Source organism: Leptinotarsa decemlineata, unplaced genomic scaffold (genome assembly GCF_025532065.1).
Source record: "Leptinotarsa decemlineata unplaced genomic scaffold, Ldec_3_MD MMD2_tig00001019_RagTag_RagTag, whole genome shotgun sequence".
NCBI classification, from domain to species: domain Eukaryota; kingdom Metazoa; phylum Arthropoda; class Insecta; order Coleoptera; family Chrysomelidae; genus Leptinotarsa; species Leptinotarsa decemlineata.
The window spans coordinates 7,683,312-7,704,905 of record NW_027412557.1 but is presented as its reverse complement, the minus strand read 5'-3'; the positions used below and the strand labels follow the sequence as shown (position 1 = coordinate 7,704,905).

Below are 21,594 nucleotides of genomic sequence, written 5' to 3'. Positions count from 1 at the left end.
CAATTAGTGTTCATTGAAAAAGGACACGGTTGAATGGTTTTTGAAGAATTTTTTTCGTAAATTGTAAATCTCTTTGTATATATCCATATAATCCTATGTTCTCTCGAGTACTTTTCTGATAGATATCAAACATTTTTTCAGTTTAATGAAACAGATAACTCTAATTAGTATTAATTGAAAAAGGCACGAATGAATAGTTCTTCAGAAAATTTTTGGCATAATTTGTAAACCTCTCTGTATATACCCATACTTTTCTGAATACGAATATGGTATTCAATATATCTCATTTCATGATAAAAAAAATTAGTTTTGATACTACACGTTTCCATTGCATACTGTGCATACTGAAGAATATTTCAAAAATCCCAATGTTCCAATGTGTAAAACTTTCACTCCTTCATCTCAAATCTCTAATGAAAGCTCGATGCGATACTTCTTTGATCACGCCTGTATGGATTTAAAAAGAGATTCAAAGCAAAACCCGCATGTGGAAAAAGACTAGAGATAATTGAACCATCCGTGTATTTTATGGTCGGTGCTTTCAAAGAAAATTTATGCAGTAGACATCTTTTACCCATAGATGACAGAAAACGTGTCGTGAATCTGTTTCCATCCATTCCGGGTCAAGATTTATTCGAGTAATATTGTCTATTTACCACGCATCCAAAGTTTAATAGCTTTCTCTGAATGGAGTTACTTCTACTTTATATCGCAAATGTACAATTTCTCAAATAGAACGCCGATTTCTGCAATATTTTTCTGCAATATTTTACTTAAATTTTTGGCATAATTTGTAAACCTCTCTGTATATACCCATACTTTTCTGAATACGAATATGGTATTCAATATATCTCATTTCATGATAAAAAAAATTAGTTTTGATACTACACGTTTCCATTGCATACTGTGCATACTGAAGAATATTTCAAAAATCCCAATGTTCCAATGTGTAAAACTTTCACTCCTTCATCTCAAATCTCTAATGAAAGCTCGATGCGATACTTCTTTGATCACGCCTGTATGGATTTAAAAAGAGATTCAAAGCAAAACCCGCATGTGGAAAAAGACTAGAGATAATTGAACCATCCGTGTATTTTATGGTCGGTGCTTTCAAAGAAAATTTATGCAGTAGACATCTTTTACCCATAGATGACAGAAAACGTGTCGTGAATCTGTTTCCATCCATTCCGGGTCAAGATTTATTCGAGTAATATTGTCTATTTACCACGCATCCAAAGTTTAATAGCTTTCTCTGAATGGAGTTACTTCTACTTTATATCGCAAATGTACAATTTCTCAAATAGAACGCCGATTTCTGCAATATTTTACTTATAGCTATCATTTTCAGGGATCATATCAAGTTTAGAACTGAAATATATTGCGATTTGAGATCGTTCTTATTGCTACACTCATATATTCATTTTATTTTCATCTTATATGTACCGCCACTGACTTTCATCAATTCATTCTCTACAAAAGTTTTTATAATTAAAATAACGAATATAATTCATCAAAAATAATTTTGGGTAATTATTCGATATTTATATGATATTATTCAAGAATTACACGTTGAATTCGACAAATAGAAACGATTTAGATGAATTGAACGAAACAAATGACATGGTGTTAAGGCTTTCACGGCCGATGTCTATCAAATTGTCCGAAGTTTCTGGGTTTATTAGTCTTGGCCTGCAGGTTTTATAGATGACGTTTCGTCTGCTACTGCGGCAGAGCCGATGCGGCGACGGTCGAAGTGCTATACCTTGCTGCCATGCACACACTGAAAATGGTCTTGTGCGTTTGTACTCATAATGGGACTAGGAGTCGGACGACGGACTGTTTTTGTATCTGATTCGTACGGCCCGTATTCAATTATTGGGAGAATCTTTGTGTTATGAAGAACCGGTATTTATGTCTTGCTGATGCTTCAGCTCTTTTCCTTATGGTTGAAATTATTCTTAAGTTTATGTATTTCTATGGCCTCTCTGAGTAGCCTCGGATAGTAACCTCTGATTTCATCGAGAACTTGCGTGTCTTCAAAGGCAATGTCATGGTTGCCGTCTGAGAGAGCATGTTCTGCAACTACCGAATTATCTGTTTGGCGGTATTTTCTTTTTTGCCCAGTCAAGCGCGATTTAACGTTCCTTTTCGTGGTTCCAATGTACAAGGAACCATATCTACTCGGTATTTGGTATACTCCTATGGTACTTAATGGATCCCTTTATGACCTTTTGCTGACCTGAGATTATTCTCTATCGCTGTTATGGGTTTGAATATGGACTTTCACAAAACTTGATACGTCTATCGAAATCATCTTATATGGTCTATCATATACAATATCTTATATAGTCTAATCTTATATGGATAAAATTCATACTCATGATGAAGGATCCTGAAAAAATTTGTACGACTGATTCCTGATTCTCGAGACAACTTAGTAAGAGAATGCAAATTTTCCATTAGTCCAACATGCCCTAAAACTGCAGTACAAATAGCTTTATAGTAGGGGAGCCCACGATGCAAAATGGGGATTTACTCGAGCGTCATAGAGACATATTAGGTTGCAAAGCTTAGATGTTAAGAAGAAAAAAATTGTATATAATATATAACTTTTCATCGGTGGTGAAAGCGGCTATAGATTTTTAAATATGTAAAAAAATATTGTTGCATGGACATATTCGAACGCGTCAGATATTGATAGTATCAATATCCTACGTATTTCTAATAATGTTCGTATGTTAATCTGATCGTTTGCATGATATGGATGGTTGTACGTAAGGGTTGAAAGTGAAAAGAAAAAAAAGTTCAATTGAGCGCGTCAGATTTCCTAAGGGGGCGTTAAGTGCAACAAAAAAAAAGCTCACATTTAATAATCTGACGATTACGACGCAAACTCGCGGCCATTATTATAATGTGCAAAAAATTCGTCATTTTGAAATACTCAAGCGCGTCAGATTAAGATATATATGGTTCATCTTTATGTTCCAGACGTGCTGTCTCATAATCTGACGATTATCTAGAGGGATTCGCGTAATCTAACAAAAAAATATTTTTTTTTCAATTTATTTTAATCATTGAACTTAAATAATTGAAAAGCTCAGGAAATATCATGCAAATAAATGAGTGTATGTTTTTGAAGTAAAATACTTATATTTATGAGAAAATATTTTTTTTAATGCTCAAAAAATTCAATTTCATAAAATCAATTGATTAATTAATCATCATCTTTATCTTCATCACAAACGAGTCTCTGTGATCAGCTGTGACGGCGTCATGGCAACAGAATTCAAAGTGGGGACGGAGTGGGAGAGTAATAGATAGAGAAAAAGTAAAAGAGGAATAGAAACTCGGAGAGGAAAATATAGGTATCATACAGTTGCACGCATTAAACTTTATCGACGAATTTTTGTTAATTTGGCTTGCGGAAATCGTCAGATCATATATTTTTCGTTATCCTTGAATTATTTCCTTCAAAATAAAAAATTATTAGCTACGCTCGAGAATGTCGAAATGACGTTATTTCTTTACAACTTTGCTGCCCTCCCCTTTCTTTACGTCACTCTCAAATTGTCAGATTACTGGAATATACACTTTTTAGCATGTAATCAACTCACACTACCTTAATCTGAAGAGCTCTAGAATTTCTGATGATCATTTTTTTTTACTAATCTGATCCTTTATCCTTCACGGGCGGCCTCATATGTGGGGTTCATATTTAGTGGAGGTACTTAACCGAGTACAAGGTATCCCCCTGTATATTAATCTGCCGCGCTTTAGTAAATCCCTAAATCCCCGCTTGGGCTCCCCTATTACTGTCGTTGACAAATTCTGAACGGTTATGCTTTTTATTGTTAACAGATTCAGTTTCCATAAAATTGTTCAATAATTCCGTGATGTATTTGTGTCGTACATTTCTTCCTGGATGATTATCATTGAATATAGGGGCCGTTGCTCTAGCACTATTTCCATTCTGGTAGTACAAACTCACAATTTCAGTCCGTTCTCGAAGCGTATAAACCATTGCTTCCCAAGAATTCACAAACACAGAAACACCAATTGTAACTTCACCTGGTAGGTAATCGTTATTGTAGAATAAAATGAATACAAACAAAAATCTGTTTTAAAATCTGTTTTTCCGTTAATCAGCTGTCGCCCCTATACGAACGACAACTCTCAGAAGTTGTGCGAGCTAAGGACTAACGAGGTCTTACGTTTTAACGTGTGATTCCTAACACGGTTGCAGAATTATTTCAGCTTCAAGCAGATAAATTATCTCGAGAAAAATTTCTGGTCGACGCAGGAATCGAACCCACGGCCTTCCGATCGTGAGTCGGGTGCACTACCATCGCGGCCAATTCCACCGCGGCGAATTCAAACTTAACTAGCATTAGCTTTTTTGAAGTATACTTCACACAAAAACACCTATGGAATCTAACTAACAAGTTGTACAGAAGTTCATTCAAATAATTTTGAGCTTCCAAAGTATGAGCTTCAGACCACAATTCTAGTTTGTTGAAATCTGTTCATCATGGAACATCTGATAATGCAAAACAATTGATCCATTAAAAAAAATGGTGACATGCTCTGGGGGTGCGATAGGGAAAGCTAGATCAAATGTGAATATGTCAAAATGTGTCCCCCTGTATACTATTGTTGAGATGTGTTTTTTATTTTTTCTGTAAATCATTGTACCGAAAGTTATTTAGGGTGGCTCGTTTTAAATGGAATGCACTGTATATTGCGATATGCAGTACTTAACTTTGATGTCACTTCACTTGATATTTTCTCATGAGAGAATGATATATAACCCTCAAAACATAAAAATAGTTCCAAGGGATATCGCGGTTGAATTAATTTCAAATATTCTGATATGATCTCAAAGAAACTGTAGTGTACAAAGACATGAAACTTGTTCACAGCGTTAATTCAAAAATTAAATTGAATATGGTTATGATTTTTCAAAAAATAACTGAAGTTTTTTGAAAGTTTTTCACCAGTGAAATTAGTAACTAATTATGGGGTGCCACTCGGTGATAAAATGCTTTTTGTCAATGATGGTATAGAGGTAACTTTATTTCTCTCTTTGTTGAATCATAATGGTTATATAGTTTTTTATTTGAGTATTTAAAGTCAAAATTCTTCAAAAGGCTGAACCAGTGAAACTATTTTCTGCTATTCGAGCTTCTAAGCATTTTTATATGCTTCTTCTAGCTAGGATGTACTAAAAACATTTTTCTTTGAACAGCTAAAGTGACTATTTTTTTAGGGACGAAACACAAGCACTACAGAAAAATCATTTAGGCGCTCTCAGAGCGGTGCCTGTGCGAAAGTAGCACATTGGATTTGATTCGCTGAAGATTCAATCCATTTGGAAAAACGTTCTCAGTAAGTTCATTCCATATAAACGCAGTTCGCCACATGGAAGAGTTCTTAAAGAGTGAAGTTCGAGGTGTACTGAGTTGAATCTCAACACGATGAGCAGCTACAGTCCGTCGCGTATTTCTGATATGTACCGCTCTTGGTGGAATCAAATGTGCCAAGTCACCTGAACACCTCCCGTGAAAGTATCAATAGAAGAGAGACAAATCTCCAACCTTTCTTCGATGTTCCAGGCTATCAAGGTTGCACGTGATGTTCGCATCTCCAATCAGGCGGATGGGTCTTTTCTGGATGGAATTCAGCAACTTCAGGGTATGTTTGGGGGCAGAGCTCCATATATGAGAACAATACTCCAAAGAAGGTGCGATGTGAGCTTTATACAGCATCAAAAGTTGTTGAGGTATGTACAGTTTTCTGTGTTCCAGTGTTCCAAGCTTTTGAGAAGTAGCCTTTGCGTGATTTCAAAACAAATTTCGGAGATAAATTCCAATAACTCTGATTTGAATATTCATTTACGAAAAAACAAAATCATCTTCGAAAATGACCTTTTACTATTTTCAGTTCGAACGGTTTATTATATCCAAAGCACTTTATATCATTGAACTTATATTTATGCTTGAATATCGATTTCGTCTCTTCTTGGAATATCTACGTTAACAATGTACCCAAAGGTTATTTCATCAGGTTAGGTTGGAGTGGAACACAATGTCTTTCAGACCTACACCAGTTCCAAGTATAATTAAGAGCAGATGCGTACAATGGTGGATGATCTAGAGTCCTCCTGAGATATACAAAAAGCAATAATCCCCGTCCTTCGAAGGGACTATTGCGATTGCCAACTCACACAAATTATGAATGTCAGATACATTGTTCTCTGTACATTTCGATTGTTTTTTGTTGTTTCATTTTAGTTTGCATTCGATGAAAATATTTACGAAGCGCTCTAATCGAAAAGTGTATGTGACTATAGCCTTCCTTTTTGAACATCCCAGAAAAAATGATGTAACATTTGAACGTATACACGCAAGTGATGATTCGTCAATATGGAAGTATTTGTTCGAAAATTTCAAAGTTTTCTACGGAGCTGTTACTGGACAGCCCGTTTTCTTGAACTCTAATTGTAACAAAGACACATATGTGTGTTTTTCCATTAACCAGCTTTCGCTTCGTTACGAATCCTTTCGATCCTAAGGATTAAAAAAGTTTTACTTTTTATCGTGCGAAGTTTGAAGGAGATCATATCCTTGTCTCCAATGGAAATCTTACATTCACTAGTGGTAAATACAGCTTTGGAAACACAAGACAAAATAATATATGGCTTGTCGACCGTTCATCAAAAAATCTTCATTATCAACTTCTACCTCAAAAATTCAAAAAATTATGGGAAAATCTCTTCAGAAATCCAAGTTTGGAGGTGATGTCAAAAATATTTGAAGAAATATTCATTGTTGAATTATGTTGAATCATGAGACTACTGAATGAAACCTGGATATTTGAATAATCGACAACCAATACTACCCCTGTGTCTTTTTCCATTCCAATAGAGAAGCTATGTGATTTGAAGATAATTGCATTGAAACTTTTCAAGAATTCTCAAGATTCTCACTCAATAGTTTTCAAAGCGGCAACACGTGTTTCACTATACAATAGCTTCCTCATAAATCTCACAATGGAGTGTTACTCCATTGCAGTTTTCACCGAACGTGTATAATGAAACATGTTTTGTGGTTTTGTAAACTATTCGGAGGGGATATTACAATGAAGTATTATATGGTACTTTATGGTACTTTATGGATTTATATTATGCTCCATTGTGAGATTTCCACTGAGCAGTTTACAAAACCAAAACACGTGTTTTACTATGAAAAAGTTTCCTTAGTCGTGTTGAAACACATATGAACACTCCCAAAAAAGCTATTGTGAAGCAAAATACGTATTTTGGGTTTGTGAACTGTTCAGTGAAGGTTTCACAATGAAATGTTAATTGAATACGTTACGGATTTTCGACTATCGGCTTATCTACTACACATTTTCGGAACTGTGGTTGGATTTCGAAATGTGTAAATACAATAGTCATAAAATTTTTAGTTTGAAAGTTCAAGATACCAATGCATTCAGCTTTTTCGAAATAGTATCGAATACACAGGGTATCTATTTAAAGAACTGTAGCAAATAGAAGTTATGTTTTTTTTAAGAGATTATATTGATTGAATTCCGTGTTCGGATTACGTCAGGAAATAACTTCCAAATACTACAGAATCTTCTTCCGAAAAAAATATATGGAAAAATAGGTGAAGGGGTGGGGGCAAAACGGGGATGCAAGGCAAGACGGGGCCAACCCACATAGCGATTCATAAGTTATTCACAAAAAATACATGGAAAAACAGTTGCGGGAGGGGCATAACGGTGACATGAGGTACGACGGGGACACCCACACATACAAATAACTACGCACATTAGCCGTGTTTTGTTTTCGCATTTTGCATCAGCCTTAAGTGCGGTAGTGATCGGAGATTAGAGTGTACGCATTTATTTTTGATGACCAATTCTTTTTTCCAGCGACATTTCATCTAATTTTGAGCGGTTACCAAAACGTGTCTAAAAATGCAAGTGTTCAGATTACTACTATGGTTTTTTTAATATGTAATACTACTAATATGAACTATTAATGTTTTGCCCAAAATCATCCTGACCTTGCATTCATTTTTTTGTTCGTTATTTAAAATTATTTTAGACATGGGAGCATAACGAAAACATGGCTATGTTTTAGGATTTTAAAAAATGATATGAACTCACGAAGTTCCAGAGGCAGTTGGTCTATAGTTGATGTTGGCTTCATGAAACCATTGAGTGTGTATTATGAGCATGCTTGTTCTAACTGGTTACGGTCGCACCCAGGGCGAACAATAACAACTTTTCAAATAAGCGAAATTTTTGCAAATGCTTATATTCAAGCTGAAATAATTTCGACGACAATCAATGCATTTGAAAAATGTAGGGCCATTTATTCAAAATGATTTCACAGATTCAGATTTTCCAGCTGCATCAACAACAGACGCACCGTTTACAAATGATGAGCATGAAGCAACTTTTTCAACTGCTCAAATTCAGCAACCCCTGTCGCCTCCCCTTGAAGAGGTACCTTTTGAACCTATTTTGCCTGCAACATCGAGACATTTACATCAGACAACTTTTATCTCAGAGCCTCAGCCTGGGCCATCTATACAAGACAAAGAAAGCGTTTTACGATCTCCAATTCGAAGAGTATGTCGTGATTTAACAACTTCCTTTGAAAACTCTTCTCTCAAAGACATTCTCTCCATCCCCACAATCGAACAGAGAAACCAAACGAGAAAAATGTATCGCAGAGGGAAAACGGTTGTACTATTCAAAATGTTAAGGAGGATGTCTTATGCATCTATTGTCTTAACTTGAACCTCACTTATTTGGAGTTTGCGGAGCGTTGAGTGGTCTGCCAGCTATGTAGACAGTGGGCCCTATACAGCCTGTGCAGGAGTTGATGACGCAGATTTAGAGGAAATCCACATCTACTTATTCTGTTAACAAATGAAATAGTGTACCCCGTACTGCCCCGTACTGGATACCACATACTGCCCCTACCCCGGGGCACGATGTAGTTTTCTTGAAAATATTGTGAAATTGAAATAAAAAATATTATTTGATTTCTTATTTCACCAAATTCGGTGCCAAATGATGAATTAATGAGTTACCAAAGAGTTGTCATTAGTTTTCATTAAAAAAATATCTTTAGTTTATTATTTTATTGTTTATTACCCTTAACGTCACTATTATGACCTCCCTCCCCTATTCATTAGTAGCCATTTTGAATGAAAACTGTTTCAAACAGTTCGATTTGTTATGGAAATGTTTTGAAAATATTATTTCTTTATGTTACTAGTTGTTCATATACTGCCAGTTCCAGTACTTTTTCAAGCGTTGTAAGACTGTTTATTGGACGAAAATTACTTGCATCATTTGTATTATTTATTTTTGGAATTGGAGTCACTGTACTAACTTTGTACTCATTTGGAAACAGTCCCGTGTACAAGGAAGTATTTATAAAGTTCAATTTTATATGCCGAAACACATCGAAAGTTTCTTTTGAGAATTTACTATTTATAATTTCACTTTTATTTACTTTATCAAAAGAAAAATTATTTTACGTGAAGTTATCATGTATTTATGGGTTCATAGTTATTCAGTGTCCATATCTCATCACAATATATACTATTTTCTATCTCAATAATAATAATAATAACAACTCTATTCGTCTTTTCGATCATTTACATGATATAAGACATGTCATAAATAAAAATATGAAAATTATATAAAACAATAATAACGGTCCACAGTATAACATAGATTGGACACTTAAAACAGGTACATAACTATATACTTATATCAAAAATAACACAAACACACATACACACATATGTGTATACACATACATAAAGTAAATTTATCTTTAACTAGGATGAAAGAAATGCAGTGAAAGCAATAATCATGATAACAGTGTATCCCGTTCTAAGAATTCTTCTACGCTATAATATCCCTTATTACTTAATACCTCCTTTATTTGTTTTTTGAATGATATAATATACAAATCTTTAATATCTTGAGGCAACGTATTGAATAATATTATGCCATTATATGCAAGTGATTCCTTGAATGTCGATGTTTTATGTTTTGGGATAGTTAATAAATGTCTATTTTGTGTTGCATAGTTATGAACTGTCGATTCATCTCTCAGATTGGGTACATTATTCTTCACATGGAGCAGAGCTTTATATATAGATACAAGGTAATGTTAGCATCTTGTTCTTGCAGAAAGCAGGTCTACAGCTATCCCTGGGTGCAATATTAAAGATACTTCTAATTATTCTTTTTTGAACAATAAAAACACACACAATTACACTGTTTACAAAATATTCATTGAAATTATGGGCAATCTCTATTGGATTATCACATATTTTTTACCATTACTATTTTCAAACATAATTCTCTTCATATTATGTGATTCTACTAGTTTGACTTGTTGTTTCAGACATTTCCACATAATTTTAGGATCTTTTTTATTTTCATAAATTTTATTTTCGAAATATATTTTTTCTTTTTCTTCCAGACTATTAACATAGGTGTTTCGTGAGTATTTATATTGTTGCCATTTTTGTTCTCTTTCAGCAGTTGCACATGTTTTGAATATGTTGATTTTATGGTTCATTTCCACATTCTCAACAGATATCCTTAGACAAATGATTTGGATAAAATATCATCTCGAAGAAATACTACGATAAAAATATATTGTTATTGAGAAACCCCACTAGTTAGGTGGATCTATTGAAAACCAATGATTACTTTCCCCCTTTTTCGATTAAGTCTCTTTCCATACAGTAAACCGAAACAGATTGCTTTCAGAATGTTCTTGCCCATTGAGCTGTCCGTTTTGTAACAAAGAGTTTCACATCAAAGGTCGTGATCCAAATTCCATTTCTACTATTTCGTCTATTCCTGGTTTCTTTTTAGATGAGGTATTGTCGTGAACCGCCTTTTCATCAGAGCTTCACAATTCACAATAGACGAAAACTATAATGAATGAGCTCCATTGTCATAAGAACTGAAATAAAATCTCCCACAATGATATTGCGAAGTGTATATGTATACCTTAAAATATTTTTATCTAAATAACTTCATCACAGAAACTCAAATTTTCATTTTGAACTTCCATCAAATCGAATATTTCAATTAAATTATAGCCAAAGTTCAAATTCCTTTTGGAAAGGAAAAACAAATATCGACATGGGAAACAGAAGTTCATAATACTTCCAGCTCAACCAAGTATTGGTGGAGGGAGATAATAGGAAACTTGCAGATTTTTTTACATCGTAAAAACTGCTATGATAACTATTAACTACTGCAAAACATGAGCAGTAAAATATCAATAGTCAGTTTATAAAAAATCAAAAAGTTTCTTGCGTTGATAAATCAATTCAAACAAGCGTTGGAAGGCGCGAACTGTCATGACGTCATAGTGTATCAATCAGGGAGCACGCATATGGCGCAGGCTGTGACTGCCGTTTAAATCTACCTATTTAAGCAGCTGCAGCGAAACGCTTTTGTGTAAAATCTGATGACGTCCTGTTTTTCGATAGATTGGTATTATTAAGTTGTATAGTTTCGTGATTTGTGTTTAACCTTGATTCAGCTTTGTTCGTGTATTGTTGAATTTATAAATCCAACAAGGACATTCGATTTCAAAGACAATGTAACACAAACAATATTATAGATATTGCATTGCGCCTTTGTGCACAAATACTTCCATTAAATCACCCAATAAAATATTTATAATAGTACCTGAAGATGATCGTAACCGTTTAACAAATTGGTTAAATGCATGCAGAAGGAATAAAAATATTATATTTCACATAACAGCAAAGCTCTTCATGTATGTGAAGACTATTTTTATGTAAGTATTTACATATCAATATCTATCTGATTTATGAGATAATTGCGTTGAGGATAGGATTATTGGAAAATCAGAAACTTAATTAAATATTATAATTATTATTTATTTTAAAGCTGATCAAGACTAACCAAACTGACACAATTTAACCCAAATTATTTATACGAATTCCAATGAGTTAGGTTCTATTATCAAATAATTATCTTCTTTCAATTTCACTAGTTCGGACTTCCATTGTCTATTAGATAAAATGATTTGAAATCCCTGAAACAAGTAAAAAAAGAAGAATAATTAAAAAAAAAAAAAAAAAAAAAAGAGAATAGTTGAAAATAACAATTATATTAAGCAACAATAAACCTGAAATGAAATGATAGTAAGATAACCTACAAGTAGAAATATAATAATTGAATAAATGAAAATTAAAGGAATGCAAAAAGAAAATAATAAAAATAAAAAAAATAAAAAAGTGTAGAGATTCCAAGTCACGTTGTAGATACCAACAATCGAAACGTCGTGAACTAACGTGACTTGGAATCTCTACACTTTTTTATTTTTTTTTTTTTTATTTTTTTTATTTTTATTATTTTCTTTTTGCATTCCTTTAATTTTCATTTATTCAATTATTATATTTCTACTTGTAGGTTATCTTACTATCATTTCATTTCAGGTTTATTGTTGCTTAATATAATTGTTATTTTCAACTATTCTTTTTTTTTTTTTTTTTTTTAATTATTCTTTTTTTACTTGTTTCAGGGATTTCAAATCATTTTATCTAATAGACAATGGAAGTCCGAACTAGTGAAATTCATCACGAAACATTGTCAATCACCTTCAAACAAATTATCTTCTTTCATGATAATATACAATGTGTAAAAGCCAAATGGAATAAGTTCATTGTTTCGGTTACTGTACATATATAAAAAAAACTCGAAACAAGTCAATTGTAAATTATAATTTGACATTCTTTAACTTAAGAATGTCACCTCTATCTTCACCCCCTTCGAATGAAAGGTACAACCCCCAATTTTTAAATGTGGCCAGCGCGATCACCAGATCTTTCATCATTATATTTCTTTTTATGGGGATATATAAATAGCAATATGTGTAAATCTAAACCTTCAGATGTGAATGATTTAAAAGAACGAATAACGAAAAAAGAATGAATAACGCCTGATATGTTAAGTAATGTTAGAAGAAAGTTTTATTTGAGATTAGGATGTTGACAAAACGTTCGCGGTGAACATTTTGAACATCTTCTTCGTTTCTCTTAATTATTTCTTCATTGTATCTTAATTATTGCAATAAACTTGAAAGCATTGACATTTTTGAATATATAATGAAGATATCTTTTAATCGATTCATTACAAGCCTACTTCCCATTTTAAAAATTGGGGATTGTACCTGCCATTCGACGAAGGTTGAAAGTAGGGGTAGCATTTTTCCGTTGAAGTATGTACCGTAACCGATATGATGAATTCATTCCATTTGGCTCTTACACACTGTATATAATATATATTTTTGTACTTTTGAGGTATACAAAAACAATGAAAACAATGACATTACTTCATATTGTATCTATGAAATATATTATTGACTTTTACCCCACTTTACAAGCAAACGAGTATAAATTTTTCATTACAAAGGTAAATGAAATTCAAACATAGTGATAACACTTTCAACAGAAATAATTGTATCTATTCGTCTATTTTAACTCCGCGTACTTCACCAAGAAAAAAATGTTCAGCTTCTTCAATGAATTTTGCTACCATAAACATATTAACTATCAGATTATCGGATTGACCTTTTGTAAATCCATCGGTCATGTTTGTTCGAATTCACAACATACTCAATAGTAAATAATACTGTGTGAAATTAACTTAAGACAGTAAAAACCACAGATTTGGACAAAAATATCACAATAAACAACAGCAAACGCAAACAGTTCAACATAAATGGAATGGCGACTGGCGAAATACAGTATGACGTCACATCCAATGGCTGAGCGTTTTTGGTCACGTGACGAAATTTAACACTATTTGGTAGGGGATCATGATGAAAAGAGAAATGAAAATTTCTATGTTTTTTACCACTTTTATTTGTAACTAACGTTACTGCAGTTTCGTCCTATATGGACATTTTCAAACTTAAACAATAAGTTTATTGTTTAAGTTTTACTTAAACAATAAAGAAGTTTATTGTTTAAGTTGGAAAATGTCCATATAGGAAGAAACTTCAGTAACGTTAGTTACAAATAAAAGTGGTAAAAAACAAAGAAATTCTCATTTCTCTTTTCATGACGAAATTTAAATTTTCAGTAAACTTCATTTGTTTCTATAGAACGAATAGAATTTAAAAAAAATCGGTAATAAAGGCTTCATCAAAATGATATCTTTCGATTCTCAATGTAATTTTCATGATTAAATTTTCATGCAAGTTCCCTGTAGAAAAGTTATATTTCGAAAGAGTGGTCTTTACAGTTGTAGGCTTCATGTCTAACAAATCTTGTTATAAGGAGGATAGAAGTGCATATGCCAGCTTTAATCTGTCACTGTCTCCAACTCTGTAGATTATATCTAATGTTCGAGTATCCAATTATACGAAGAGCCCCAAAGTTGCATAAAACTTGTTCCATATATATGAGCTCATCTCCGAGATTTGTGTCTAATACACCATTAAGATTTGCCTTCGGTTTCTATTTCAGAAAATGAATTTGCTGTTCCAGCGTTGGGTTTATCATATCTATTCAACTAGTTACTCAAAAAGTGTATGTGGTATTGTGCTGGAAAAAAGTGCCACTTGCGAGTCAGAATAGCGTTTTCCTCCGTTTTCGCCAAGGGTGCTCTAGCGAAGTTAATTACTGAATTTCAAAGTTGAAATTTTTTGTGAAATTTTCTCTACTTCTATTCCTAATGGGGGTACCTCCAATAAGTGACAAATTTTCAAATGATGGTCGAAATAGTGTCGACATTTTAATGTTATTTGTGGTTTTCGTTATGAAACACATGACTGGGAGGGCACAAAGATGAAATTCAAATTCAGCAGTCCACAAGACATGAAGATTCGATGAGAAGTCGACTTCTATAATTTTTTTCTGGAAATGCCGTTTCTGAACCTTTGTAATGGAGCATTCATTTCAAGTACCTATTTTCTGTATATGAATCGTAGTGATCTTGTTTCATTCCAGTACCATAATCTGTTATCATTACTTTTCAGCCAAGATTCCACAACACAACAAAAAAATATTTTTTGAATGTTTCCTACACTAAATTAGTCAATTTCTACTAATTTTGGGGTGATAAAAACGTGAAAAATTTTTATTAGCTTTTTATTAGCTCTGGTTTTTGAGATACACAGTACTTAATCTTAAAGAGTAGTTATACTATACGTGAAAAGTGAAAGTACATAAAACAATATTGTTATGTTTCTTTTAAGTACAAAATTAATAAAAAAAACATTATTCTTAGTGTTTTGACAAATAAAAGAAGTTTGTACCACCAAATTTCAATTAAGTCCATCCGATTCATTGTAAGATCGCTGTCGTTTAGCTTGTCTTTTATAAAACACTTCTGGAGCATCCCTACACACAGACCAGCAGTAGTCTGCAAGAATTTCTTCATTCCAACGGCCCTGATGTCTCTGTTCCATTAAGGCAATGTCTTGATGGAATCTTTCTCCATGTTCGTCACTCACAGCTCCACAGTTTTGTGGGAAGAAATTAGGATGAGAGTGAAGAAAATGAATTTTTAAGGACATGTTGCATCCAAGTTGGTGGTAAGCTTGAAGAAGCTCTTTAACCCATGCTGTGAAGTTATCATCTCTTTTGTTACCTAAAAACCCATGTACAACCCCCTTAAAGGCTTCCCAGGCTCTTTTTTCATTTCCTGTTGAAATCATGTCAAAAGCAGGATCATTTACGATTTCACGGATTTGAGGCCCAATAAAGATGCCTTCCTTGACTTTAGCATCACTCAACCTGGGAAACTTTGCTCTCAAGTACTTAAAAGCTTGTCCTTCCTGGTCCATGGCCTTCACAAAGTTTTTCATTAGTCCCAACTTAATATGTAATGGGGGAAGGAGAACATCCTTAGGATCTACAAGAGGCTCGTAAACTACATTTTTCTCATTAGGGTTTAGGTCTCGTGTAGGCCAGTTCATTTTTTATAGTGAGATTTTCTATCCCGACTGTCCCACAGACACAAAAAACAACAGTACTTGGTGAACCCTAATTGCATTCCTAGGAGTATAGCAATGACTTTCAGATCACCACAGATGTGCCACTTGTGTTGTTCATATTTGATTGATTGGAGAAGTGTTTTCATATTTATATACGTTTCCTTCATGTGAACTGCATGACCTATAGGAATAGAGGGTAGCTGATTTCCATTATGCAGAAGTACAGCTTTTAAGCTTAGCTTTGAAGAGTCTATGAACAGTCTCCATTCAGATGGAGTGTGATCCAAATTCAAGCAGTCCATCAAACCATTAACATCAGAACAAACTACGAGGTTTTCTTTTTTCTCAAAAAAAGGAAGCAAATCTTTTTGACGCTGTCTGTACTGAGATATTTTCACATCATGTTTCAGAAGATTCCACTGTTGTAGTCTTGACCCTAACAGCTCAGCCTTTTCCTTAGACAAGCGAAGATCTCTTATAAGGTCACTCAACTCTGCTTGACTAATTCTGTGCGGATCACTAGACCTATCGCTTACCTCAAAATCAGGGGTTGCTCCTTCTAAAAAGTCTTCATCACCTTCCTCTAAAATTTCATAGTTTTGGGGTGGAGAAGGGACTGGCAAATTGTCTGAGTGTGGTACAGGTCGAAGAGCAGATGGGAGATTAGGGTATTTAACCGTTCCTCTTTTCTTCATAGATAAACCTTGCTTAATGGGAGGAGTTAAGCAGAAATAACAGTCGTCTGTATGATTGGTAGGCTCACGCCAAACCATAGGTACTGCAAAAGCCATTGCCCGGTTTTTATTTTTCAGCCACTCTCGCAATATGACGGAACAAGAATTACAACATATATGAGGAGCCTATGATTTATCTTGGTCCCCAACTTTCACACCAAAATAATGTTCATAGGCTGTCTTAACGATAGGTGTCATTTTACGTTTCTGAGCCTTAAATGTTATTTTACCACATATATAGCAAAAGCTATCGACAGAATTCACACACTTTCGAGGCATTTCAGATCAGCACTTGAATTAATTTAAAAATCAACTTCACACGATAATTTCAATAGCAACCACGTGCGTACAATTGACAAACTCACATAGGTTATGTTTACTACTTAAGAACAGCTGACGAGAGGGGTGTTATGTAAACAAACATGTGTACCAACTGTTGGTGATGAAATATTTCATTTGTTGAAAACTCAATATACATATATATAATATAATGATACTATATCTTGAAAACAAGAGCTAATATATAATTTTCATGGTCACTTTCGGTTTTAACACGTGGAAATACATTAAAATCATCTAATTTCAACCCCGAAACAAAAACTTTGTTGTGTTGTGTTATCATGCAATTGTTATGATGAAAAACTAAGGTTGTACATTTCTTTGATGGAGTCCTGAAGACGCCAACTTGGTTGGTAAAACGCGCGTTGACAATAGTATTGCATTTCTAGTGTTCAGGAAAATTGATCGTTTTATATTCGTAGTTAATACGTGAAATAAGTTCTGATGTTTGTTGTCTTTTAAAAATCATTAAGGTTTTGTGCATTTGGTTGATATCTTGGTACAAGAGGCTGTTCACAATGTTTTTGAATGATTGCAATAAAATATTTTTTCTTCGATTGGTATCGAACGTCAATTCTTGTGATATTCATCGACTGAAGAAATGACACTTTTGATGTCAAGGCATCAAAAATGATTTTTTTTATGGATTGGCGTTGAAATGGAAAAGTATTGAGATTTACTGACCGAAAGATCACCTCCGTAGAATGGATGAATGACGAAAGTTTCGTTGCCTACATGGATAACCCCGCTGACTCCATTACAAGTGTGGAAAGCTGCCGTGGCACCTGGATAGTCCTGGACTGTCCCGTGATAATAACAATGCTCGATATCCTGAAATAAAATTGCATTTGAGTATAGACTGTTTGGGGTTGGGACGTTCAAGTTAATACACCTAAGTAAACTACGAAGGTTAGGAGATGATTGAAGTTCCACTTGAAGAAACGTTTCCATCGCATCAAATATTGTTTGTTGGTTCTTTTTTTGTATTTATATATAAAAAATGATTTTGTCATAGTTACAAAGAATATTGTTATCAAGATATTCAGATATAATGAAAGTTAATGAATGTAAAGATAGCCTGGACTGAATTTCTGCAGTGATAGCTTTATGAACTACTAGTTGTTGCCGCGGCTTCGCTCGCGTAGAATTTGATAGTTGTAGTCCTAATTAGTACTATGTTGCTGTATCGCTGCTGTTTCAATGTTTTGACAGAATCAGAATCAACGAACTTAGGCGTGCGCAGCGTTATAGAACAGTGATCAGCGCCATCTACTGGCGAGTAACAGAAAAATTGATAACCCAAAAACCTTCTCTATGAAAAATTACTTATACATGTCAAGTTTTATCACGATCGGTTCAGCGATGTAGAAGTTTATCACTTACCAACCAACCAACCAACAAACATCCATTTTTATATATTAGACTAGTACTATGTTGCTGTATCACTGCTGTTCCAATGTTTTGACAGAATCAGAATCAACGAACTAAGGCGTGCGCAGCGTTATAGAACAGTGATCAGCGCCATCTACTGGCGAGTTACAGAAAAACTGATAGCCTAAAAACCTTCTCTATGAAAAATTACTTATACATATCAAGTTTCATCACGATCGGTTCAGCGATGTAGAAGTTCATCACTTACCAACCAACCAACCAACAAACATCCATTTTTATATATTAGACTAGTACTATGTTGCTGTATCACTGCTGTTCCAATGTTTTGACAGAATCAGAATCAACGAACTTAGGCGTGCGCAGCGTTATAGAACAGTGATCAGCGCCATCTAGTGGCGAGTTACAGAAAAATTGATAACCTAAAAACCTTCTCTATGAAAAATTACTTATACATGTCAAGTTTCATCACGATCGGTAGAGCGATGTAGAAGTGTATCAATTACCAACCAACCAACCAACCAACTAACCAACCAACAAACATTCATTTTTATATATTAGATTTGAGAAAGTGATTGAAATTTTTAACTGATTTCAAAATAAGTAAGGAAAATATTCCCACACTTGAGTGAATAGTGGATAGTCTGTTATTATTAATGAAATGTATATCATCAACAAAAGAGAACCCAAGGTGTTTAGGCTGATGTTACCATAATTCAAAACGTCTTCATGAAAATTAATTAGATCTCAAGTGTCTGGAACTAGTAAGTGAGTATATACATCGAAATCAATTTATTATGGGGGGGTGAATATTTCGAATTTCAATTAAAAATAATAATTTTTTCAATCGTATCGTATCTCTCTATTGAAATTTGATAGATACGACGCTTTTTCTCTGCTTGGGAAGAATTGTGGTTGAAACAGATCCTGGGTCATATCGTTGTCTTGGTTGGAATTGTCTTGCACTGAGGAGAAATATTATTTTGACAGATAGTTCAGGAAAAAAGTCATTGATAGTTGAATTCATACAGGATTGGAAAGACAAATTTGCCTTATGCCACTTCCTCCATATCTTGTGATGAAAAGAAAGGCAACAATGAGTCAATTCAGGCTGAAAAATTCATCCTTACTACATAGGAGCTGGCGAAATAACAATCAGAATATGTGGAGATCGAACAAATTCGCAAAAACATGACCCTAAATATCTTTTTCATGGTTTTAGTTGAAAGTCGTGAATAATCGACCATCATGAAAATGTTCCCTACAGAAACATATACAGACGGGTTGAAAATGAGAAGGGAACTCAAATATACTGTAGAAACAATAATTTTAGGCCTGAATGAAAAAAAAACCTGTAAATATTATTATAGAAGGTTCAAATCAAGGCACTGATGAACTGAAAAGTGACATGGAGATTGTTCTGGAAATACGGTGAAGAATTGCAGAAAATATATGAATTGGAAACCGAGACCCTCAGGATCCACAGACGATAGAAACGCTGATTAGTATGCTATATACATATCATTGATGTGGGATCAGATCACGGAACGGTTGATGAGAAATATCCAGAATACTGGAGCAATACACTTAGAAAAGCTTTCACAAAATGGCCTTTCATGTTAGGTATTTTCAGAAAACTTGGAAATAGACAAGTCAGTTGTCTTTCGAGTAGCAAAAATTGGTAAATCATTGGTTTTCATATATGAAGAACAAGTACCTAACAATAGACCGAATTATTCTTATCGAACGAATTAAATGCTCTATAAGGCTCTTACTGGCATCAAGAATCAACACCACCCGTATTTTCCTGAAACACGAGACGATGTAAAGATATTCAGAAGTAGTTCATTGATATTCATAGAGATGGGTGTTTTCATAAACGAAATACTATACTATTTGATTGCATAAAAAATGCTTGCATGAAATGACAATAATTTTACATCAATGAATGAAACTCTCCTAGATAAGCCTTCAGAAAATCACAGTTTCATTCACGGGCCAATGTACTAATGATGCTATTCAAATATGGCACTGTTTTTACGAGCTATAAAAGAGAGAGTTTAACTCTGCTCGGCTCTCATACTCCCTTCACCTGTTTTGTCCACCTTAGTTGGATAATTCTGATTAGCAGACCCATCATGAGACATCTCATTGAAAGTTCGTTAGAAACAAGGGCGTACGAGTAGAAAATTTTCAGAAAGAAATATGTGTAGAATCGATCCGAAATGAATATAAAAACGAAAAATCGGTATTTGCTTTGATGTATCCAACTTATGTAACTTCACTTCTGTAACTACTGAATCATTTAGTCCGAAATAGTCGCGGCAGAAATAGACTCCAGAAGATAACAGAAATTTCTTTCGAACTACAAAGAAGATATAAAGGTCCTTTTTTAATGACCAAAAAGGTAAACACTTGGTCTATAGCTCCCAGCTATGGTCTGGTTGTCTACGTAGAAAGACTGACCCCTAATCATAAAATGTTAAGTTAGTCAGGATAGCAGACCCTAATGTCAACAGGCAGCACCAGCCTATTGGGAAATAATCAATTTTTGAGGTGAGAAGAGTCTTGACTAAACTCACTGTTCCGAATGAGCCTTTTTCCTGAGAATAGTACAGTGCACGTGTCACGAGAGGCAGCACTAGTAGTAGGGACAAACATAAACTATTCACATGTAAAACAGTATTATTTACGTAATATTAATTTATTATTTGAAAACACATATTTCTTTATAGATTTATACATTTACAAATTATTTTGTGCTGGTACAATGCCAAAAAAGCATTGCTGTTTTGCAAATTGTACGTCGGATAATTGATATCCGGAAGAAAACGTGTTTTTTATACCATTTATAAAACATCATATCAATGAGGTTAGATGTAAGAAATGGATACATGCTTCGAAGAGAATAGATTTAACAGTGCAAAAAATAAATAAATATTCATATGTATGCTCTAAACATGAAATGAATAGTACATTTTTCATAGTTAATTACCATTCATTAGAATGAGATATAACCTCAATCGTTTATTAAATTATATTCATTTATTATATTTAAATCTATATATTTATAAATCTATATATTTATATCTATATATT

The 21,594-nt window shown here is 33.8% G+C and overlaps 1 protein-coding gene across 1 annotated transcript in view; it reads right to left on the bottom strand.

Moving 5' to 3' along the window:
* Nucleotides 1-21,594, bottom strand: part of mmd (disintegrin and metalloproteinase domain-containing protein mind-meld) — a 389,133-nt gene that overhangs the window by 117,630 nt on the left and 249,909 nt on the right. The window contains exon 7 of the mRNA XM_074175455.1: nucleotides 17,791-17,937. Coding sequence (XP_074031556.1) covers nucleotides 17,791-17,937 — 147 coding nt within the window. The remainder of the gene's footprint in view (nucleotides 1-17,790; nucleotides 17,938-21,594) is intronic.